The sequence below is a fragment of the Giraffa tippelskirchi genome, chromosome 1 (genome assembly GCF_054371585.1).
Source record: "Giraffa tippelskirchi isolate mGirTip1 chromosome 1, T2T-mGirTip1v1.2.pri, whole genome shotgun sequence".
NCBI lineage: Eukaryota > Metazoa > Chordata > Mammalia > Artiodactyla > Giraffidae > Giraffa > Giraffa tippelskirchi.
The window spans coordinates 94,224,455-94,249,509 of NC_137275.1; the positions used below are offsets into that span (position 1 = coordinate 94,224,455).

Here is a 25,055-nt window from a genome sequence, read left to right on the forward strand (position 1 = left end):
ATCTGCCTCTCAGTTAAAGCTGTTGCTGTGTTGGTTTGGTTGGAGCCTATGAAGAAAATCTGGCCTCAGATAGACATGGAGCTGGAAAAGGGAAGATTGCTTAACAGCCTTTTCAGATGCCCTTTTTGTGTATCTTCTTTTGATATTATTTCAGAACCAGACAGATGGTAGTTTCTTAGAGCCTGTTGCAATGTGAATCTGAAGTCATAGCAATGAACTTTTTGTCCTCTGCTATATTAAAACCCAGTATTCTTGTTTTATATTTTGCATGAATCTTTTGCTAGGCATGATTTTGTTGTATTTTGGTCATTTAAAAATATTGGTTGATTGAGTTATGCAGATCTTCTGAATGTCATACTAATATACCTACAATAATGTTCATGAGTTATTACCATCAAACTCATCAGAAAAGTCTTTGTCTGGATTTTGTCAAAAACTTTTTGTGGAAAATTTTGTAGAATTGTACTTTTCACTTGAAAACTCCAATCTTCTTATTGGCAACAAGCACTATGAGTTAATTTTCCTTGAAGAGACAGCACCGCTTCATTCATTTTTGAAAAAATGTCAAATCCTCAAGTGTTACTGACATAGTTTACCAAACATTCTTTCAGGTAAAAATCATGTTCAACGGGAAAAGGAGGCTAGTTTTAGCTCAAACATCTAAGAGTTCACGAGTGCCTTTCTTCCAGATAGACATTATGAGTTCAGTCTGTGCAGTCTTTTATGTGCTTCCCATTTCATTATACAGGACGTTAAACAGCAAGTAGTCCATAGTCAAGATTTTTAAAAATTAATAATTTTACTGCTCCATCATGGCTTTTTAAAGGTGAAACTGGAGTGTGTGTATGCATGCATGTGTATGTATGTGGCAGTGAAGAACATGACCATATTAGAGATGCCACTAGAAGCATGACTTGATTCATGCTAAGGCACCACACTTTCACCCATCATTGCTTTTGCCCCATTGGTCAACACAGTGAAAATAATAACGAAGTTATCTGCCTTTTATGAAAATAGTTTTCACCTTCTAGATGGCATGCAATGAGACCCCAGGGATCCATGGACCACACTTAGAGAACACACAGTGTTTTAGAGGATTCATTTCTCCTGTGTTCTGGGGAGTTGCTTAGGTCCCATGCCTATGTTAAGGTAGGGTTCATTTATGCTCTTCCACATTTCTAAATACTGGCAAAGTCAGGCTAAAATAAATGTCTAAAGCAGCCTGAAGGAGAAAGAGTATATATGAAGGCAGGTTGGAGAAGTCAATTTGTCCTCAACAATGGCAAACAGTGATTATGAGCTTATTCTGTGCATAAGGATTTTGGTATTCTACTTTTACCACTTATGCCAATACCTAAAAGAGTCCTGTCTTTCTTCCTGGCTCTCCCCACCCTCAATCTCAAGTGCGTGGAGGGAAGCTGAGAGGGTGTGGTGTGGTGAGGAAGGTTTTCTAAGCTAGATTCTGCCAGTTTTTCTGAATCCTCCTACTCTAAGTATGAGTCTGAACTCATAACCAACAAGCAGCCATAAACATAAATTAACTCAAACATTTCATAAATCAAAAATGTTAAATTAACTGTATCTGTTGGCCTTCCATAGGTAGTGGAGCAAATCTGAGTAATGGAGTCACACCGTTGGACGTCTTAGCCAGCAGCAGAGAGCTTGAAGATAACATGACAGAGTCTCAACACATGCTAGTGGCTGAAATCATGGTGTCAGGTATGAATCAGGAGATCTTTGATACAGCTTTGGTTCCAACAGTTTCCTCCTACTCATTCGAAATTCTGAATGATCTCTCTAACTTAATGTTGACTAAATTGTACAAAGTGAGTGATGCCAGACTTTGGACTCAAACTTTGGTCCTTCTCTTCCCAATGGTTTCCCATGTTAGATGGCTCCATATTAGACTGGACATGAGCTTTACTTGATGAGAGTTGTTGGACTTCTTTTTTTTAAAAGAAATCTAACTTGGAGGCAAAAGTGAAAAATAGGCCAGAACAGATTTGAGTGGATCCTCATCTATGCCTAGTATTTTTGGTATTTGACCCATTTAGCTTTACTTCCATCATTGTGAAAAGCAGATGGTAACTGATAAGCAAATATAGGTTGGTTGCTTCAGCTGCTCCAGGAAGTTCACAAACAACAAATGTTAGATTTTATTCTTCTATATTGTACACTTATCACTAAGATGTTAAAGAATATATTCAATATGTAACAACTTTAGGGAACCTAATTCTTTTATACTCTGTTCACTCATGATGATAGTGGTTTCAAACAGGGCTTAGCTCAGCCTTAAAGCTCCTGCAAACCCCACCTCTTCTTCATGTTACGTCTCTGCCATTCACTCAGTGCAGCTCTGCTTTGAAACATTTTATTTATTTGTATTTCTGAGTAAATCTAAATTTTAACACAGTATGTGGCTTAAAAATCAATTGGAGAACTCCATATTAGGACCTCATATATACTCAACTACAACTTTTGTGGTTGGCAAACTATAGTTAACAAGGCCCTGGAACCTCTTACCCCTCTTTATAGGAATTTATCAGTGTGATTTTTGATATAATACAAAGAGGTGAATATTTTTAGTAATAAGTTTTATAGAGCTTTAGAGTTTACCAGACCCTTTAAATGTATTCTCTAATTTGACCCTTGGAATGTGAAGTCAAGTGGGCCTTAGAAAGCATCACTACGAACAAAGCTAGTGGATGTGATGGAATTCCAGTTGAGCTATTTCAAATCCTGAAAGATGATGCTGTGAAAGCGCTGCACTCGATATGCCAGCAAATTTGGAAAACTCAGCAGTGGCCACAGGACTGGAAAAGATCAGTTTTCGTTCCAATCCCAAAGAAAGGCAATGCCAAAGAATGCTCAAACTACCGCACAATTGCACTCATCTCACATGCTAGTCAAGTAATGCTCAAAATTGTCCAAGCCTGGCTTCAGCAGTATGTGAACCATGAAATTCCAGATGTTCAAGCTTGTTTTAGAAAAGGCAGAGGAACCAGAGATCAAATTGCCAACATCCGCTGGATCATCGAAAAAGCAAGAGAGTTCCAGAAAAACATCTATTTCTGCTTTATTGACTACGCCAAAGCCTTTGACTGTGTGGATCACAATCAACTGTGGAAAATTCTGAAAGAGATGGGAATACCAGACCATCTGACCTGTCTCTTGAGAAACCTGCATGCAGGTCAGGAAGCAACAGTTAGAACTGGACATGGAACAACAGACTGGTTCCAAATAGGAAAAGGAGTACGTCAAGGCTGTATATTGTCACCCTGCTTATTTAACTTATATGCAGAGTACATCATGAGAAATGCTGGGCTGGAAGAAACACAAGCTGGAATCAAGATTGCTGGGAGAAATATCAATAACCTCAGATATGCAGATGACACCACCCTTATGGCAGAAAGTGAAGAAGAACTGAAGAGCCTCTTGATGAAGAGAAAGTGAAAGGAGAGTGAAAAAGTTGGCTTAAAGCTCAACATTCAGAAAACTAAGATCATGGCATCTGGTCCCATCACTTCATAGGAAATAGATGGGGAAACAGTGGAAACAGTGTCAGACTTTATTTTTTGGGGCTCCAAAATCACTGCTGATGGTGATTGCAGCCATGAAATTAAAAGACACTTGCTCCTTGGAAGGAAGGTTATGGCCAACCTAGATAGCATATTTAAAAGCAGAGACATTACTTTGCCAACAAAAGTCCATCTAGTCAAGGCTATGGTTTTTCCACTGGTCATGTATGGATGTGAGAGTTGGACGGTGAAGAAAGCTGAGCGCCGAAGAATTGATGCTTTTAAACTGTGGTGTTGGGGAAGACTCTTGAGAGTCCCTTGGACTGCAAGGAGATCCAATCAATCCATCCTAAAAGAGATCAATCCTGGGTGTTCATTGGAAGGACTGATGTTGAAGCTGAAACTGCAATACTTTGGCCACCTCATGCGAAGAGTTGACTCATTGGAAAAGACCCTAATGCTGGGTAGGATTGGGGGCAGGAGGAGAAGGGGACAACAGAGGATGAGATGGTTGGATGGCATCACTGACTCAATGGACACGGGTTTGGGTAAACTCCGGGAGTTGGTGATGGACAGGGAGGCCTGGTGTGCTGCAGTTCATGGGGTCGCAAAGAGTTGGACACGACTGAGCGACTGAACTGAACTGAACTGAATTTGACCCTTATCACAATCTATCATTTTACAGATTTGGAAACTGAAACTAAGCTGTATTATTAAGTTAATGACTTGACCAAAGGTTTTGAAAATTATTACTGAGTAGTTATCAGTAATTCATGCCAAGAAAAGAAGTACTGGAAACATAATTATGTTAGGAATATTATTCATTTAATGACTATTTATTTGCCATGCGCTGTGCTATGTGCTGGTGATCGCATGCTGAGCTAAATGTAGCCCCAACCTCCAAAGTCACAGTCTGATGCAGAGACAAACAATATGATAGAATAAAACAGTATAGATAAATATTAGCAGTATAGAGAACCTTCCTCTAAGTTGATAGAAGATATTTTGGAAGCCTAATGTTTGGGGGACTCAAAAACTGAAGTGAATGACAGATGGTAAACTAGGCCACATGGGTGGAATGAGGGAGTGACAAAATGGCCAGGGATTTGGAATATACATATAATAGGCTATGTTTGGCTTCGTACCTGGAGACTGTACTCTGCCTCCTGCAGAATAAACAAAACTGTCCAGGTGAATTGCCTCATCTTTCCTTCCCTGGATTGTATTCTATTTTGTCTTAGCCTGTGAAGTTTTAGTTCTACCTGTGTGAGGTTGAGGTCTTACTTATGTTTTGTAGTGAAATTTTCATTTCAGGCAAGTAGCTATAATAAAAAGAGTTTGAAAACTTTATATTAGATTTTAGGTCAATATTTTTTTATTCCTCAAAGACACATAATGATATGTGGCAAGTAGATCTGTGTACCACATGGCAAAGTGATTCAAACATAAAAAGTTTCATTGTCAAATTTATTAAAATCACAAATTCTTCTAAATTCATGACTAAAATGTGAAATTCTTAATGTAGCCTGTTGAGCCCTGGAGAAACTCACTTGTATCCACCTCATCAGCCTTAGTTTGTGCCCTTCTATCCCCCCTTTTGATGGCCTTCTTCCATTACAGAGGCCTTGCCTGTAACATGAAGGTGTTGCTTTCTTGACTTACAGTCCCCTTTCTAAGCCCCTCCGCACCAAGTCCTGTGAATCCTTCACATCTCATAATATGCTCTTTCTCAGAAAGACTTTCCTAGTCTCCTGACCAGGCAATATGAAAGCTGTTTAGCCCTCTTGGAACCCAGTATTATTTTTGATTGTGCTCATTACACATATACTTCAGTAGTTAATCATGTAAGAAAGCAGAACTCTCATCTATATCCTCCACCACTGTATTTTTGGCCCTCATGAGGATCTGACACATAGTAGGCATTTTGGAATTAATTAATTTTGTTAGTTTTACTAACAGACCGCTGAGTCTTTTCTAGTGTGATAAGGCTAATTCTGATATAGGCCATCACAATGCTCTTCTCCTTTATTACCCTTATCTAGATATGTATATTTCAAAATTCTCAACAGGTTTTTTTTTTTTTAATTACTTTTTCTTCGAGTTCTTAAAACAACCATGTGAAGTAGACTGGACGGAAACTGTCACTGTATTTTAGAGAGGAGGCACGTGGAGCACAGGCATTCCCTCCTTCTGGAGCCAGTGGGTGGCAAAAAGAACTTTGGCTATGGCCTATCCCCCAACTGCAAATGCATGTCCATTGCTTTTCATTGCCTGGGGGATTGCAAGTTACCAAATAATTCCTGAATCATATTCTATTTCTGCTAGTGACTTAAAATGTCTTGGGTAATTGGATGCTGTCCACCATACGCTCTGAACAGCCTTGTGATTTGGGAACTAGTCTTCCAAATAAATCCTGAATCCAATGGATAATTGATTTAGGCTGAACTTATCCATCTCGAGTCATGAGTGACAGGAGGTGACCAAGCAAGCATGAAAGGCATGTGTTCCCACATAAGAAATCTTTTCGCTCAAATAGCTAAGCAAGTCAAATGCAATTACCCGATGTCTGCATTCGCATGGGACTTGAATCCTACTTAGATCATTTAACTTTCTTTAATTTATGGGCAACTTTGGAGAGTTTCTTGACCTCTCCTATACTTAGATGAGCAAATTTACCAGTGAAAAGACAGAAGATAGTTTATATCCTGCTGTGGTATGTCAGATACCCCCATCTCCAATAGAGGGGAGGCATTTGGAGAATGATTTCATACATAAGCAGCTAAAGGAAAAAAAAAAACAAAAAACTTGCTCATGTTTATGGTTCAACAGGCAACTCTGTTCCCTGGGGCATTTGCATTTCAATGGAGTATGAAATGAAATGATCCATTTACAGCATTTAGTTTGCATGGTTCATGACTGTAAAAGTGCCTAGAGGTTTGCAAGTCACAGCATAAATCTGGATAGTAAAACATACATTTTGACATACATGTTCTATTATATATGAAACATAATTTTAGTAAATTGACAGTAAATCTTTTTATGATCAAATCTCTTTGCCATGTTGGTACATAGACCTACTTGCTACATGTTATCTTTGGGAGATAAGAATATGTTGACACCTTCATGATGGTTGGGAATTCTCAAATAAAGCAACACAATTTAAAAAATTTGAGTCCATTTACTCCTAGAAATGTTATAGTTCAAATTTGCAAATTCTTTAAAAAATTATAAATAAGTTCACAGACAGGTGTAAACACCACATAATTCTTTAAGACTAAAGATTTGTTGAGAGCATATAAACAGAAACATATGGCTTGTGGATCCTTTGATATAGATACAGATTACAGATGAACATGGTGTTTCTGTTTGGAGGCTAACCTGTCCCAGAACTTGACAAAGGAAGTTCTAGAATGTTCTGTAGAATGCAAAGCATTAAAGTCCATCTTTTTTCTCTGAGGTCTGAAAATAATCTGATAGGGTTCTCGCTGTTTGCAGATAATGAAGACTGTGATGCCATGGGATGTAGTACACAGGCTGAGTGCGTTTCAGAGGGAGAGGATGTTGCATGTCAGTGTTTGAAAGGATTTGCTGGAGATGGAAAACAATGTTCTGGTAAGAGCAAAATCCAAATACACATATCTGGAAAATAGTAAATAAAAAAGATTCTCTCAGATTGTATTGACTCAAAATCTCCAGAAGGATTTATGTTATCCTCAGGTGTGAATAAATTATTTGATATTAGCTAAAAGGTAGTGGATATATGAATAGAAAAAATGAAACATAAAGTATATGCTCTAATACATTGAGTTTATATTAGAATTCCATAATATATATAGTTGATATTAAGGAGAAGAATTTATAATTGGCTTTAGAAGCATGAATGTGAGTTCAAGTTAAATTTATAAGCTCCCCAATTCCAATAAAAACAACTTTTCCCCTCAAAGGCTTAGATCATAAGTTCTAATTTATTAAATAGGTTTTGCTGAATAGGTTTCTTTTTTTAACTTTTAATTTTATGTTGGAGTATAGCCAATTGACAGTGTTGTGATAGTTTCAGATGCACAGCAGCAGAGAAACTCAGCCATGAATATACATGTATCCATTCTCCCTCAAACTCCCCTTCCATCCAAGCTAGATAGGTTTCTATTTTATTTTGATGGCCATTGCAAACGTTCTTATGGTTTGAAACTCTGGCACAAAGTGATTTACTTGCACAAACTGAGCTAGTCAAACACTGAGAAATCTATGGAAATTAATTCAGAAATGAACTTTATGTCCAAACGCAGGGCTTGCATTATGTTTGCAAACAGTACCTGTAAATGGCTAGATGAGTGTATGTAAGATTATACTATTCTTTCCTACTATGGGCTTCCCTCGGTGGCTCAGACAGTAAAGAATCTGCCTGCAATACAGGAGACATGGGTTTGATCCCTGGGTTGAAAAGATCCCCTGGAGAAGGGAATGGCTACCCACTCCAGTATTCTTGCCTGGAGAATTCCATAGACAGAGGAGCCTGGCAGGCTACAGTCCGTGGGCTCACAAAGAGTCAGACACAACTGAGCTACTAACACTTTCACTTTCCTACTATAGTCATTTATACCAGGATTGCATACATATTTCACTAGCTCATTGTTTTGCCCACAGATGTAGATGAATGTGAGATGGGTCTCTCAGTCTGCCCTCCCACATCCTCCAAGTGTGTCAATACAGAAGGTGGCTATGTCTGCCGGTGCTCAGAAGGCTACCAGGGAGATGGAATCCACTGTCTGGGTTAGAAAGCTGTGTGTGGAAGGAAGTGGGTAGGGGCAAGCCTTGGAGAATCACTGAACGCCGGGTGTGGTGGTTTGAGAAAAGACAGGATGTAACTGCGATGGTACATGTTAAGTCTAAAAGAGGAGTTGTGTGATCTGTTCAAACTGGCATATTTCAGTTCTTGGTAAATAGTCAAGTCCGTGCCCTTTGGCCATGAGCGCACTACTTAGTGCCTACACTCTGCAGAGGCTGTTTTCCCCTCTGCCTTTCCAATTCTTTCTCTGGGGGTTGAGTGACATCAGTGCCTGATCAATACTCCACACTTTGAGCCATCTTGGGGGAAACCGGACAGCATTTTCTTTGTCACTGAATTTGGCAACTGAACTGTGGTGAACTTCAGAGCTGACACAGGTTTGTTGGAGGTCACTGCTGTGCGTGAAGATTCTATGAAAGGGTTCACTGGCTGGCTCTTGATAAGTTCAAGCCACTTACATTTAAATATAAGCAACGAATGATTAAGACCTCTTTCAAAATCACCATCCTCTGCCAAGGTCTGGGTGTGGCTGGTTGGGTTGGGAGTTCACTTAGTGGATGTCATGTACCATTCCAGGTGTCAATAGCACAGCATCACTGTGCAAGTGAAGACCTGACTTGAAGCCATCCTGGCCCAGTAAAGTAGTTATCTCAAGTTTTATGGGGCTTTAAAATGTCTCTTCCAATGTTTTCTTTTCCTCCTGAAAACATGAAAATCTTTTCACGGGGAGGGGCAGATGCCCTGATAACAAACTGAAATGGCACTGCTTTCTCCCACATGTTGAGGTTAAAGATGAAATATCAGTCATAACTACCAATTTTCTGGATCTGGTTGATTTAAATCAGACCTTTATCAGATTAGTTTTGTGGAGTCCACAAACATCTGTAAATGCTCTTTTAAGCACATATTTGGCTGTCAGTCAGGAAAATGTCACTGCTCTAATTAAACAGGCTCATAGATAATTTAGACAAACAGGCTTTATATTTCATTTACTTTGAAGAAAAAGGAAGGTATACTTTCTTGGATATTTAAAGTCAGTATACTCTGGATTCCCACTCTATTACTCACATACCTCCTTTCATGTAGCAGAGCGTTATGGCCCAGCCTGCCTGATTGGCATGGAGTCTTCAAGCCACATAGAAACACTGAGCTTGTTCTTGTTCTCTGCACTGTTCCCTACCTTTAGAATATAATCTAAAATCAATGCAGCTGTGATAAGTAGTGAAGAAAGATGTACATCATAAGAGAACTAAAAATGAAGTGGGAGTTTAGAATAGGTAGAAATACCTGTTTGAGGTATTGGGAAGGACTTCGTGGAGGAAGTATTATTTTGGATGAACCTGGGAGCATGAGTACATTTTATTAGGCATTTGAGTCAGTGGTGCAATGATGGGAGATGTGATTGGGGAAGATCAATGTGGCACTGATGTTTAGGAGAGGAGTGGAGGAGAGATGGTATATGGGGAATGTAGTAAGGCGACTCCTCTTACAGCAATGGAAAATTGAAGAGAGGAAGGAGCTAAAGGTTACGGTGGTGATAACTGAGAATAGAAAAGATGGGTAGTTGGGAAAGAAAGAGATGATTTCATTTATATCTGTGTTAAAAAGGCAAAAATGTTGTATTTAATAGGATCTGAACTTCTAAATGTTTACCTAGAGATAGTTTACCATCTCCAACTTTCCCACGGAGCTATTTGTGCTGGGAAGTCTCCTTTCCTTCCAAGCAGTAGGGAAGCTTCCAGCCTGACATCAGGAGTTTACCTGTATGGGTATGCACCCCAGGGACCCAGTTCATCACTCTTTCTACCATGGATAATAGAATTTTTGAATCTAAAAATGTACAGAGCTCTGAGAACATGTATCATGACACAAATTGAAGATGCTTCTTTTCCAGAATATTGGGTTTTTCAATTACTATATGAGCCTCTGATCTCCTCTGCACCTCACTCTTCTCTTTCTTACTCCTTTTTCCTGACAGATATTGATGAGTGCTGACTGGACATGCACAGCTGTGGGGAAAATGCCACCTGCACAAATATGGAGGGAAACTACATTTGCACGTGTGCTGGCAACTTGTCTGAGCCTGGACAGATTTGCCGTGGTAGGTTGGTGGGTGGTTTGGATCCAAGGGGAGGGACTTGATTCCAAAAAAAATCTCTACTTAAGTGTGTTTTCATTAGAGCTTTGAGAAATCATTTGGTCAATCAGGCTGGTGAGTTTCCTTTCCTGATTAGATTGATGATGGGGTCGAGAATGAAATGGTCCAAGTTTTCTTAATTTAATAGCATCTGGAATAAATCCTTTTTTATTATTCACAATGCAATATAGGTGAGAGCACAGGTGGTTCTCTTTAACTATTCACTAATGTCCTGATTTGTAATGTTGATTTGGGGGGCCACTGGGAGAACTTGGCCGGGCTAGACAGGTTGGGGAGGCTGTCTGGACTACTGGCATTTTGAATCACTTTCAAGGATTTTAAAGTATTACGTTAAAAAGTCAGTATTTCTTGAGCTGAATGAGAGCTTTTTAAATTGTTAATTACAGTCCATTTCTGCTTCCTGAACCCTTCCCCTACAAGAGCAGTATCTTCTCACCATCAGCATTCCAGAATGGGGAGGGATGGTAGGAGGGTGGTGGGGCAGTTGGCTTCATAGACACTGGGAGCCAGAATCAGCTGAGTCACTGTCAGCCATTTACCCATCTCAGCTCTGCAAGCAGAAAACATCTTGGAAAAGGAAAATTCTGCACTTGTTTGGGGCTCTGGATTTTAGTATATTATTTTCTCAAATAATTTGCTCTTCTTCAGTTCAGTTCAGTCGCTCAATCGTGTCCAACTCTTTGTGACCCCATGAATTGCAGCACGCCAGGCCTCTCTGTCCATCACCAACTCCCGGAGTCTACCCAAACCCATGTCCATCGAGTCGGTGATGCCATCCAACCATCTCATCCTCTGTCGTCCCCTTCTCCTCCCGCCCCCAATCCTACCCAGCATTAGGGTCTTTTCCAATGAGACAACTCTTCACATGAGGTGGCCAAAGTATTGCAGTTTCAGCTTCAACATCAGTCCTTCCAATGAACACCCAGGATTGATCTCTTTTAGGATGGATTGATTGGATCTCCTTGTAGTCCAAGGGATTCTCAAGAGTCTTCTCCAACACCACAGTTTAAAAGCATCAATTCTTCGGCGCTCAGCTTTCTTCACCGTCCAACTCTCACATCCATACATGACCACTGGAAAAACCATAGCCTTGACTAGACGGACTTTTGTTGGCAAAGTAATGTCTCTGCTTTTAAATATGCTATCTAGGTTGGCCATAACCTTCCTTCCAAGGAGTAAGCGTCTTTTAATTTCATGGCTGCAATCACCATCAGCAGTGATTCTGGAGCCCAAAAAAATAAAGTCTGACACTGTTTCCACTGTTTCCCCATCTATTTCCCATGAATTGGGACCAGATGCCATGATCTTTGTTTTCTGAATGTTGAGCTTTAAGCCAACTTTTTCACTCTCCTCTTTCACCTTCATCAAGAGGCTCTTCAGTTCTTCTTCACTTTCTGCCATAAGGGTGGTGTCATCCGCATATCTGAGGTTATTGATATTTCTCCCAGCAATCTTGATTCCAGCTTGTGTTTCTTCCAGCCCAGCATTTCTCATGATGTACTCTGCATATAAGTTAAATAAGCAGGGTGACAATATACAGCCTTGACGTACTCTTTTTCCTACTTGGAACCAGTCTGTTGTTCCATGTCCAGTTCTAACTGTTGCTTCCTGACCTGCATACAGGTTTCTCAAGAGACAGGTCAGGTGGTCTGGTATTCCCATCTCTTTCAAAATTTTCCACAGTTGATTGTGATCCACACAGTCAAAGGCTTTGGCATAGTCAATAAAGCAGAAATAGATGTTTTTCTGGAACTCTCTTGCTTTTTCGATGATCCAGCGGATATTGGCAATTTGATCTCTTGTTCCTCTGCCTTTTCTAAAACCAGCTTGAACATCTGGAAGTTCATGGTTCACGTATTGCTGAAGCCTGGCTTGGAGAATTTTGAGCATTACTTGACTAGCATGTGAGATGAGTGCAATTGTGCGATAGTTTGAGCATTCTTTGGCATTGCCTTTCTTTGGGATTGGAACAAAAACTGTTTGCTCTTCTTAGAGGTATTGAAAGACTCCTAATATTTATATAGTCAGCTAACACCCTAATGTTTTTCTTTTAAAGAGCAATGAACCATTCAATAAAAGGGACTTTTCCACTTGGGCATCTCCTCTGTTATGGTAACATTTCCTGTCTGTCAAAGTTGCTAGTCCTGTCTTTGAGGGCTCCCCTGAAAGTTAAATTGCTTTTAGAAGCAAGTGTCCTGTGGGATAAAATTTTGAGACTCCCAGGGAACTGGGGGTAATGGACTGTATAGTGGTGGGTGGTTTATAAGCCATGAAAAGATATGGTTGTTCAGTGAGACCCTCTTAAGCTAACTGTTGTTTTACATGGTGTGTTTTTATGGATGACAGATGGCTTTTATGATGAGATCTGTACTCAGGGTTCATATGGTCTTAGGATTGACCATTCTCTTACTTGCCTCCAATATACTTTATGTCAAATAGTGCTGAACCTCAAGCAAAATGGCTGACTCCGTAGCAAATTCCATAAAGTCTGGTTAAGAAAGTGAAATTATTGTTCCATATGCCAATTTGTTCACAGAAACTAGTTCCTGATGTTGATATCTGAAAGACTCCAGTCACTTCAGAAAGTAAACGAAATGCCTTTGATTCTTCTAGACTATACTCCGCCATCTCACCTTGGGAAGAATGGACACAATTTTTTGAAAAATCGTTTCCCTGAATGCCCCCCGAATTTTGAAGAGTACTGCCTCAATAGTCGGAGAAGGCAATGGCACCCCACTCCAGTACTCTTGCCTGGAAAATCCCATGGACTGAGGAGCCTGCTAGGCTGCAGTCCATGGGGTCGCTAAGAGTCGGACATGACTGAGCAACTTCACTTTCACTTTTCGTTTTCATGCATTGGAGAAGGAAATGGCAACCCATGGCAGTATTCTTGCCTGGAGAATCTCAGGGACTGGGGAGCCTGGTGGGCTGCCGTCTACGTGGTCGCACAGAGTCGGACACGACTGAAGTGACTTAGCAGCAGCAGCAGCAGCAGCCTCAATAGTGGTGCCTGTATATATTTTGGCATTGCCAACCTGTTCTGCTGCCATTAAGTCAAACTATTTTTCTGCAGAGATATGATATTGCAGCCCATACCTTTTAGTAAATTCAGAAAACTCATATTGAGATTTTTCTATAATTAAACTTTTCCATAGTGAAAAATATATGTAATTTATATATATAAATCTGGGCTTCTCACATGGTGCAGTGATAAAGAATCTGCCTGCCCGTTCAGGAGATGTAGGAAACTCAGATTCAGTGCCTGGGTCAGGGAAGAGCCTCTGGAGGAGGAAGTAGCAACCCACTCCAGTATTCGTTCCTGGAGATGGACAGAGGAGCCTAGTGGGCTTACAGTCTGTGGGGTTGCAAAGAGTCTGACGTGACTAAGCATACACACACGTATGTAAATCTTTATTTACATATATATATATAATGTGTGTATTACACTCTTTCTGAATATTTCACACACACCCCAGGTGTCAGCGGTAAATATAAAATTTAAGGAACTGGGTGATTTTCCCTCTGACTTAAATAACTTGATGTTACTACTGGTACAGTCTGGGAATTAAACTGAGAGAATTTCTTACAACTTTTATTTTATGCCAAATAGATGGGGAGCATCAATGCTATGCTTCTAATTTTTAAAAAGTGTTACATATAGTTACACTGGGCTTCCACTTTTCTCCTTTACATCCTAATAGTTGGTATTTACATTTTTGTTGTTAACGGCTGATAAATGCAGCCACGGCTACCTTTGCTCTGCTTTTGTCACCATGATGGTTTTGGTGGGTTAAGTGTCAACCTGAAGAGGACGTTCAAGGAAGCCCTGGAGCTCGGAGGTGCTCCCACCGCACTCGCCCAGAAACCAGGCCCCTCAGTCTTTAGTAAAACCACACCCAGAAGATCTAGTTCTGTATCAAATCTTACTTTTAGTGACTTTTATAATCTGAAGGCAATATGAGGGAATGGATAGATACTGAAAAATAAATAGGTCTCTTCTGGCTGGCCTCCTGACTCAGTGGTAATTTTCTCTGTGCCTAATGATGGAGTAAGAGAATCCTTTGATCCTCATGAGTAGATGCTATAAGCTTAAAAGCTTTGATTATTAATAATAATTAGTAGAAACATAGTCTAAATTACTAGAATAAATTATATTCTGTGATGAAAAATATGGCCTTGCATTAGAAATCACGTCATCCTGACAAAAACAGTGGAAAATGTTTATGAAAATTAGCAAAAATGACTCAGTCCTAATAGAAATCTGTTTTCATATTCATATTTCATGCTGTGGTTTTCTAACCTAAGATAAATTTAGTACTTGATGATAATCATTCTTGATTTTGATAATAAGAATCAAATTGTTTTCATCTGTTCATGGCTTTTTATTATTCCCAATAATGAAATTATGAAAACAAGTATCCTAGCAATGGTTTATGTTTCTCTCTAACACTAACTTTGGATTATTAAAGGCATTATAAGAAGAAGAAGGGTACTGCAGAGTTATGTATTGTAGGTAGCACATTCATTTCACTTGGAACTGATAGCACCAATTCATTAAATGACTTGTGAACTCTTTAGCACACTGCTTTCATTTCTGTACAAAATGACAATTACACTGGATCTAACACTTAAATTTAAGCACCTTTAGTCAAAAGCATGGTGGCTCAGAGGGTAAAAGCGTCTGTCTGCAACGCGGGAGACCTGGGTTCGATCCCTGGGTCGGGAAGATCCCCTGGAGAAGGAAATGGCAACCCACTCCAGTAATCTTGCCTGGAAAATCCCATGGACGGAGAAGCCTGATAGGCTACAGTCCATGCGGTCGCAAAGAGTCGGTCACAACTGAGCGACTTCACTTTCACTTTCAATCAAAAGCAATATTTAAAATATCAGCAGAGTTCCCATTAATCTGGATCATAACTTTGTTTTTGAATTATATATCTAATAAAAACATGGATTTATCAGATGTCCAACCCTTCCGTCCTTCCATGCCCCAATGACCTCACCTTGTATTTTTTTAATTCCATAAAAAAAAAAAATCTCTAGGGAGTGCTTCCCAGTCCAACGGTTATTAGAAACATCTCACAGGCATCATTCTGCACATGTATACATGAGTGCTAAGTTACTTCAGTCATGTTCAACTCTGTGCAACCCTATGGACCATAGCCCACCAAGCTCCTCTGTCCATGGGATTCTTCAGGCGAGAATACTAGAGTGGTTTCCATGCCTTCCTCCAGGGGCTCTTCCCGACCCAGGGACTGAACCCAGGTCGTTTGCATCTCCTGCATTGGCAGGTGGGTTCTCTACCACTAGTGCCACCTGGGAAGCCCAGAGACTGTCACAATGTTGTGAGCAGTTTAGTAAAGGAACTTTCTTCCTTCTTTGCTTGGAGGCAATGGAAGCTCCCCTCCCAGATGCAGGAACTCCCAGCTGCCCTGGGGATGCAGACGATATGAGAACCGGAAGTCTCCACACCAACAGGCCTCCTCAGAGGGCCCTGGCTCAGGGGATTCTTGGAGGACTCCAAACCTCTTGAGCACAGAAGAGGTCCTCATTTATTCTGATTTGGCTCTGAACCAACCCACAGCCTCTAGGGCAGGTCCTCTTCAGCCCAAGTTACCCAAACTATGGTGCTGTGAAATATTTCATGAGAAAAGGATTGTGTGGCCCAATTTAAGAAATGCTGCATATGCTAGCCTTCGATTCTTGATTCATGGTCACCACAACATGTGAAAAAGTCTTGTTTACCTTTGTTTAGTCCAGAACTTGAAATTGTTTGGCCGTGGAACCAAACTTATTTGGCTAGGAAATTTTCTGTTTAATGTAGGAGAAGAATTAATCAAAACCTAAAAAATTAGTGATGTGTGGCCTGCCCTTGTGAAATGCCGGCTGATTGCTCTGGGCCTTATAAGGCTGAAAGACTTTGATATTGCAACCTGCTTGGCTCTCCAGACCTGTTATCATGTGCTTGACTTATTACTTGAGACTTTACGATCTCTGAGAGGATCAGAGGTGTGACCTGTTAATATCCACCAGTTTAAAAATGGCTGCTAGGTGTCAATAGTGGATGTGTATAACCAAAGTCTGCTAGAATTAAAATAGCATCAGGAAAGCCAGAAATAACTGGATGGTTCTCCATGGGTCCTATACTCATATTGTTCATACTCTTGCAGAGTCAGTTCTAGAAGAACAGTTTTTCAGAGGTGCATGGAACTTAAAACTCTTTTTGGATGTGGCCCAAAGTAGTAGAAAGAATACAGACCTTGAAATCAGAGAACCGTTTGAATCAAAACTGCCATTCACTAGCTGTGTGACCTGGTGCAAATTATGTAACTCCTCTGCATTTCACTTTCCTCATCTGTAAAATGGAAATCTACCATTGAGAACAAAACAAAAGTGCCCAGTGTTCAGTTGCTAAGTCATATCTGACTCTGCAACCCCGTGGACTGTAGCACACCAGACTCTCCTGTCTTACACTATCTCCTGGATTTTGCTCAAATTCATGTCCCTTGAGTTGATCTCCTTGGAAGGAAGGTTATGACCAACCTAGATAGCATATTTAAAAGCAGAGACATTACTTTACCAACAAAGGTCCATCTAGTCAAGGCTATGGTTTTTCCAGTGGTCATGTATGGATGTGAGAGTTGGATGGTGAAGAAAGCTGAGCGCTGAAGAATTGATGCTTTTGAACTGTGGTGTTGGTGAAGACTCTTGAGAGTCCCTTGGACTGCAAGAAGATCCAACTAGTCCATCCTAAAGGATATCAGTCCTGGGTGTTCATTGGAAGGGCTGATGTTGAAGCTGAAACTCCAATACTTTGGCCACCTCACGCGAAGAGCTGTCTCATTGGAAAAGACCCTAATGCTGGGAAGGATTGGGGGCAGGAGGAGAAGGGGATGACAGAGGATGAGATGGTTGGATGGCATCACCGACTCGATGGACATGGGTTTGGGTAAACTCCGGGAGCTGGTGATGGACAGGGAGGCCTGGCGTGCTGCAGTTCATGGGGTCGCAAAGAGTTGGACTTGACTGAGCGACTGAACTGAATTGAACTGAGTCGATGATACTATTTAACTATCCCAGTATCAGAAACTTAAGGTGTATAACAAATGTTAGTTTCTGTCCCTTCTGTCTCTGAAAGTGACTTGCCAAAGCTCCTGTGACTAACTCAAGGTACAACTAGAACTAGACTTGAGATCTCTTCTGGGGCTTCATCCATGCAGTAGATGCATGATTCATCTAAAGCTTGTCCCCTTGCTGCCTCTTCCCATCATGGGGACTGATGTCAGTTCTCTGTGTATTCATTCCTTCATCTCCTTCTGGAATAAAGTGGGGGCATGAGTATATAATTAGTGGATCTAGGGCCAAGGGGAAGAAATTCCTAACAAGTGAGCATCACAAAATGTTTAATAGACTATTTTTAAAGTTTATGCTCTTTCAAAGAATAATTAATTCTACTCAAGATCCTGGGAGTTTCTGGAAGCATGCATTCCCAGTAGATGGCAGTATTGTTTCATTTACTTTCACATAAAAGTTCATAGCTTGTGTTGGGTGCTGATAGTGTTAGTCACTCTGTCCTGTCTTGTGTCTTGGACTTCTTGAGATCCCATGGACTGTAGCCCGCCAGGCTTCTCTGTCCATGGGATTCCCCAGGCAAGAATACTGGAGTAGGTAGCCATTCCCTTCTGTAAGGTATCTTCCCAACCCAGGGATCGAACCCAGGTCTCCATCGCCAGCAGATACTTTACCTACTGTCTAAGCCACCAGGGAAGCCCCATATGAATAACAATAATTCGAGTAACAATTTCACTAATGAAACAGCAGGTTGTTGGTGAATGCCTTTTTTCCCTCACTTAGTTTTCCTCTCTTGAAGAAAGTAAGTGCTTATTGTTACCACTGAGACCTTTTGGATCTATGACTTTTAAGAAAATAAGTAAGAAAAATGGTTTGCTCTGCTTCCTGTTCAGAGACTACTCACATTCTTTCATAACCTGGTCTCAAGTAAAAGACTCTGCTTTCAAATTCTTCCTTCCTTTGACTTATATTGATTGCAATCTGGCCAAACATTTGTTTGAAAACTCCCTTGGCTCCTAGGGCAGAGTTGCTTTGTGTTGGTCTTAGAGAGAGGCAGTAGTTCTTTTAACAGAAATTGATCTATAATCAGTGTTCTGCAGTGCCTTATCGAGGTGGTATGCAAATAACCCCGAATCAATTCCAGGGCCAACAGACCAATGGGGGAAATCTATGCTGCGTTAACTTGTAAATGAGAGTGCTTTCCACTGACCCGTTTGGCTTCCCTGGCGTCTCAGTGGTAAAGAAACTGCCTGCCAGTTCAGGAGACATGGTTTGATCCTTGGGTCTGGCAGATCCCCTGAAGAAGGAAATGGCAACCCACTCCAGTATTCTTGCCTGGAAAGTCCCATGGACAGGGGAGCCTGGTGGGCTACAGTCCATGGAGTTGCAAGAGTGGGACACAGCTGAGTGACTAAACAACAGCAGCAACTGACCCCTGACGGATTTTCCATATTCTTCCCAAAATGTGAGGCTGAAATGTAGAGGTTGAGAGATGACTGGATAGTGAGTACAAAAACATGCGTTTGTGGCCATGGCTCACTGCTGACTTCTGTTTGTGTGTTGTCACAGCTGTCCCGTTGGCTACACCGGGAAGTGATGTGAGTACACAGACTTCGATGGATGGGATCTGCACTATGTTGGCCATGGGCAGCAGGGGACCATCAGCCTGGTGGCTGTCTGTGTGGTGGTGCTGGCTTTCCTGCTGCTCCTGAGGCTGTGCTGAGCTCACTACTATAGGTGATTTTGCTTCCACTGGAACTTTCATCTTCCTTCAGGGGATCTTGGAGATGAGCTTCTTCTACATACTTATTTCACTTAAAAACTGGGAGAATACTAAAAAGAAAACAAAACAAAATGATCCAGGGTTTCACTGCTCTAAAACATCAGTGGTTTTATTGTTCCTTTCTAGTCTTTGTCCATAGACCTATGTAGTTTATTGGGTGGTTATTTTACATCATGCATTTTTCTTTTAGCATCACAGGCTTCCCCTTACCCCATCCCCAGCCTGTATAACTATAATTTTTCATATGTCCTGTCCATTGAGTTGATTTCCCACAAAATATTAACTTCTGTTCAAGAAGATTAGTATCTTCCCTAAATTGGAGGGAAGTTTCTGGTTCTTGGAGTTTGTGTTTTTAATCATTTCCAATTAAAAGCTTAGAACTGTGGAATAATAGTATTTACATATTTATTACAAAAAAACAAAAACACCCCACTATGTTGGGCATCACATTGTTTGCTTATTTTCCACTTTCTTAAAAAGTAGGCCAGCATCATCCACTATCCTCAATATTGAAAAGCATTTTATGCACTATTGTAGTTTGTCTGGCTAATTTAGGGCTTAATAAATGCTTTCTGTTGTTATTGTTATGATTTTCCAAGAACTGTAAGCTTCCCCAAGGAGTCCCACCTTCCAAACCCTTTTCTATCTTAGACACAGGATTCATGGGCAAAAATTTGACACTTCAATTCCGTGGTCCATCAGTAAACTCTGTACTTTTTAGCCTAGTGTTCAATCAACATGTTGGATGTTTGTAGACAGATACTGAATAATCAGCTATTCATCCATTGGACAGAATGTCAAAAGAAAAGCAGATGTTTGGCAAATACTGTTAAAAAAAAAAATGGAAGGAAGAAACTTAAGTCCACATGTACTATAATTATTAAGGGTTTTTTTTTTCTTATTTCGTGGACTATAACATAGTAAGATTCTCTTGGGATCAAATTAAAACTGCCAACTTAAATATTGCCACATCACTGATGTATACCAGTAAATACAACTCCAGCACTGAGTTTGTCAGTTAGGTGTGTTAAGCAATTTTCTTTAAAGAGATAAAATGAGTTATTCCTCCCTTTGTTTCAGTCTTGCCTGTCTTATTTAGATTAACTGTCCAAACTACTTGTCTTGTGTATCTCTGAAAAGGCTATTTGTGAAACTAAATAATTTTTTAAAGTATGGTAATGTAATTACTTCATGAAACTTGATTTTTTGAAAGGCCTGCTTTGTAAGAAAATCAACAGGAAGTAGTATGTTCCACAAACTATACCTTGAAACTTTGGAACTGTTTTATTAACCACTTCAATTGTTCTCCTTGATGCCTTTGGTTAAAAATAATAACCCACACCATTTCCCAGTGGGTTCCATCTGTTACATGGAATTCACAGTTCCTGGGATGGGCTTCCAGAGCAGCCCCTGTCTTCCTATTGCCTTTCCTCAGATGGGCAGATGGGAAGATCCCCTGGAGAAGGGAAAGGCTCCTCACTCCAGTATTCTGGCCTGGAGAATTGCATGGACTCTAAAGTCCATGGGGTCGCCAGGAGTTGGACACGACTAAGCAACTTTCACTTTCAGATGGGCAGACAGGCCTGTGTGGCTGAGGGTTACACTTCCAAAGGGAACTGAGCTGCCATCTGCCTTGAGGCAGTAGCGCTGTTTGGGAATCTTGAGGCTGGCTGGTGTCTTCCCCACCACCTCTCCTTCACTGCCTTCCCTTAGACAGCTGCTCAGATGTGAGGTACCTGTCTCTCTCCCTCTTGAGGTTGGGCTCTGAGGACAGGGGTCCCTGTTAGATCGCCTTTCCTTTTACCCCCTCCCCTAGGGCATGACACCATGCCTAGCATAGACCTAGATGGAGCCTAGGCTTTGCATCTGTTGATTGAAAGCAAAACAAAACAAAGCACAACAGGAGAGTTATGAGTTGAGTTTTATCTGGAGCAAAATGAAGACTACAGCTCAGGAGACAGCAGTTCAGATAGCTCTGAGAAACTGCTCCGAAGAGGTAGACGGGGACGTCAAAATACATGTGATTTTGGTGAAGGCGGGGGTAGTACATGTGATCAAGCACATATTTTTTGCAGGTTATTGCTAGTCATGAGGAGCAAACATCACCATGAAGAATTTTAGTATTTTTCTGGATACAAGGAGATGCAACAATTTGGTTCATAAAATCTTTTCCTGAAAAAATTTTAACTTTCCGAAGATGTGTCCTGCCAGTTTTTCCCAGAGCACAGAGTGCTTCACTTCTGCTCTTCACCCTGAACTTCTTTCAGGGGGTGTTGAAGGTCAGCAGCTTCAGCAGCTCATGACTTAATCCTTATAGAGGTAGATGGCACGTGCCAATTTGTAGTTGCCCATCATTGTGACCCAGCTCCTGGGCTGCCCTTGGTAGCCATGTGCCTTGGGTACATCACTACTGTCTTCCAACCCCACTGGCTTCACTTGTAAAATGGAGTTAATATTGTGTGTGTCACACAATTGCTGTGATAGTGTTTCTATAGGCACTTCTCTCTTTACAAATTCAAAGTCCACTTAAGCAGAGGTTTTGTTGCTTTTCCATTGCTATGTCTCCAGTACTAGGACAAGGCCCAGGATATAGTTAGTACTCAGTCGATATATCCATGAATACATGCATGACTTCCCCTGCCTCCCATGCCCTCCTCCTCCCTTCTCACAGTACCTTGGAAATAGTGAAACATAATCTGTAAAATAATGCAGGAAAGAAGGCTTTAAAACCCAAAGTTATGCTCCTAGTTTCCTTAATACTTCTCTCATGCATCTTAGGTACCTAAATTTCAGGAACAAAAGTAATCATCTGACTATCGCTGAATGGGCTACTCTTTTGTTTTAGGATTGTCTCACATTTTGGCTGTATTGCAGGACTCAGAAGCGGCTATTGAAAAATCCAAAGACTTCTTATGAAGAACCGAGCGGAGATGTGATCCGTAGCAGGCCTGCAGATGGCGAGGCTGGGATGCCTTCTTGCCCCCAAATGTGGGTAATGTAACCAAAGTACATGAAGCAAGAAATTGGCTTTATGTTAATCCCAGTTCACTTTTTCTCGTTCTTTGCTGAGTTGAGAGAGACTGAAACCTATTATAACTTCCAGCTGGTGTTAATATTACCCAACACCACAACAACTGGGAGGTCCTGGGTGGGCAATGGGGCTGGGGCAACTGTGTCCTAAATTAATCAGACAAGCTAAACTAGTGCCATAATGTAATGGCACAAGACATTTATGGAATCCTTTTTTCTATCATGCACTTTCTTGCTATAACTTAGTTTTTCATATGTTTGTGAAAAGTCTTTCCCAATTTTTAGGTGATTCCTTTCAGATGGATGTCTTACAAACTGAAGATTATGCTCCTAATTTTCTTAAAACTTCTTTTCTTAGACGTATTTTAAATCCTTAAACTTCAGCAGCAAAACAGTTTGTTAGCTTTAGCAAATAAAAATACAGAACACCTAGTTAAATTCATACTGAAAGTTCAATTTTAAATTCTAATATTCCTAGGTATCCTGTATTTTATCTGACAACCCTGTTATTTTCCAAAAAGCATAGTAACTGCAAAGTTCAAAATGCTTCATAGATTGTCCTCTTCAGTCACTGATCTTAGAACACTAGAGGGCAGACATGGGATAAGCTCTCTTGGAATGGTTGGGATTTCCATTTCCAGGATCCTGTCAGAGACACGTTGACTGGTTCAGTGTGTGTTGTTGGCATCATTTGTGGTATGTATTGTGGAAGAAGCTGGAATATACGGCAGGCCCATGGGGAAGTGAAACCTGTGGGCACATAGAGAAAAGTTTATTAAGAGGGTTTGGAGGGTCAAAGGCATCATTTGGGGTTCTTCTATATTGCATCTTCCTGCCTCCACCTCATATGCATTTCAGAGAATAGCTTTCCTGTGGCTGTGCTTTTGACTGACAAACAACCATCTGTCTCTGCCCGTTGTAGGCATTCAGTGTGTACTTATTTTTTGGTTGAACTTGAGTACAGAAATGCAATAAGAAATGAGAATTCTGACTTTACTCTTCTAGCAATTGACTAATTTTCAGCAAGTCACTTAACCTCTGTTTCCTCATCAGGACTCCAAGGCGTTTGGATTACATGGGCTGTAAGATCCCTTCTGTTTCTAGTGATTCTCTAAATGGGTGGTTCTGGGTGAACTTAGTTATAGAAATGTCCTCAGATCTTTGAAGCTTCATGACGCGTGGAATCCTTAATTACCCTGATTTCATTGTTAGTTTCGGAGAAGGCAATGGCACCCCACTCCTGTACTTTTGCCTGGAAAATCCCATGGATGGAGGAGCCTGCTAGGCTGCAGTCCATGGGGTCGCTAAGAGTCGGACACGACTGAGCAACTTCACTTTCACTTTTCACTTTCATACATTGGAGAAGGAAATGGCAACCCACTCCAGTGTTCTTGCCTGGAGAATCCCAGGGACGGGGGAGCCTGGTGGGCTGCCGTCTATGGGGTCGCACAGAGTTGGACATGACTGAAGTGACTTAGCAGCAGCAGCAGCAGCAGCATTGTTAGTCTATATGGTACTTCCTTCAGGTTTTAGATAGCAAGTTTAGTTCATTTTATTTAAATTATAGGAGAGAAGGAAAAACGTAATCTGTGTGTATCTTCTTATTTAAAACTCAGAGACACTTGCCGCTGTCGTGAGCAGCATACTGATACAGGGCCATGGTGAGAGGCTGACCCCCAGTGGTCAGAACCATCTTGACACCAACTGCTGCTGCAGCCATCAGTGAGAAGGGGAGGGAGCTGAGCACCTGAACGAGGAGGAAAAGGAGCAGAAACAAATCTGGTTTCATCAGCTGCCTTCCCCAACCCAGGCCAGAATCCTGGAACCTATGGTCTTCTAGCAGAGAGATATGTGGTTGGAAAATTTGCAGTGAAGAGAACTGAAGTCTGGCTTGAGCCAGACAACCGAGTGTCATTTCTGCTTTGGCCCAGCCTCTTCATTCATTCATTTCTCCACTCTTCCCCAGTAGCATATTGGACACTCTCTGACCTGGGGGACTCATCTTCTGGTGTCATATCTTTTTGCCTTTTCGCACTGTTCATGGGGTTCTCATGGTAAGAATACTGGAGTGGTTTGCCATTCCCTTCTCCAGTGAGAAAAATGGGCATGTGCCCTTAATGGGCATGTATTAATTTTCCATTGTGTTACCGCAGGAGACTATTGATGAGGAGGAGGTGGCAAGGATGCTTAGTGTTGTGGAAAATAAGAAAATGAAAATGTGTTCAGAGATTCACCATTCTCTCACCAACATTTCTTTCCCTAATCAACCACTCATTATTCTTCCTATACTTTTCTCAAAAAGAAACATGATCAAGGGAACTTTTTTTTCTTTTCTTCACTATATTTCTGAGTTATGGGCTCATTATGTGGAGGGCCAATTTCTGAACCAATGGAGCATAATCAACGAGAGCCTTGGGGCAGCCTCTCTGCTGGGTTACTGAGTGGCAAGGAAGGACTTGACCAAACTGCATCCTTCATCCTGGGGTACGGGGTAACTTCTTTTCTTTCCCTTTATCTTTGACCTATTAATACTTTAATCTCTAATCTAACTTGTGTGAAAGTGAAAGTTGCTCAGTCGTGTCCGACTCTTTGGGACTCCATGGATTATATGGTCCATGGAATTCTCCAGGCCAGAATACTGGAGTGGGTAGCTGTTCTCTTCTCCAGGGGATCTTCCCATCCCAGGGATCAAACCCAGGTCTCCTGCAT

The 25,055-nt window shown here is 41.0% G+C and overlaps 1 protein-coding gene across 1 annotated transcript in view; it reads left to right on the top strand.

The window, feature by feature from the left end:
- The window catches only part of EGF (epidermal growth factor), a 95,644-nt gene that overhangs the window by 67,565 nt on the left and 3,024 nt on the right, over positions 1-25,055 (top strand). The window contains 6 exon segments of the mRNA XM_081516912.1: positions 1,609-1,719; positions 7,014-7,130; positions 8,163-8,288; positions 13,076-13,184; positions 19,103-19,270; positions 22,191-22,308. Coding sequence (XP_081373038.1) covers positions 1,609-1,719; positions 7,014-7,130; positions 8,163-8,288; positions 13,076-13,184; positions 19,103-19,270; positions 22,191-22,308 — 749 coding nt within the window.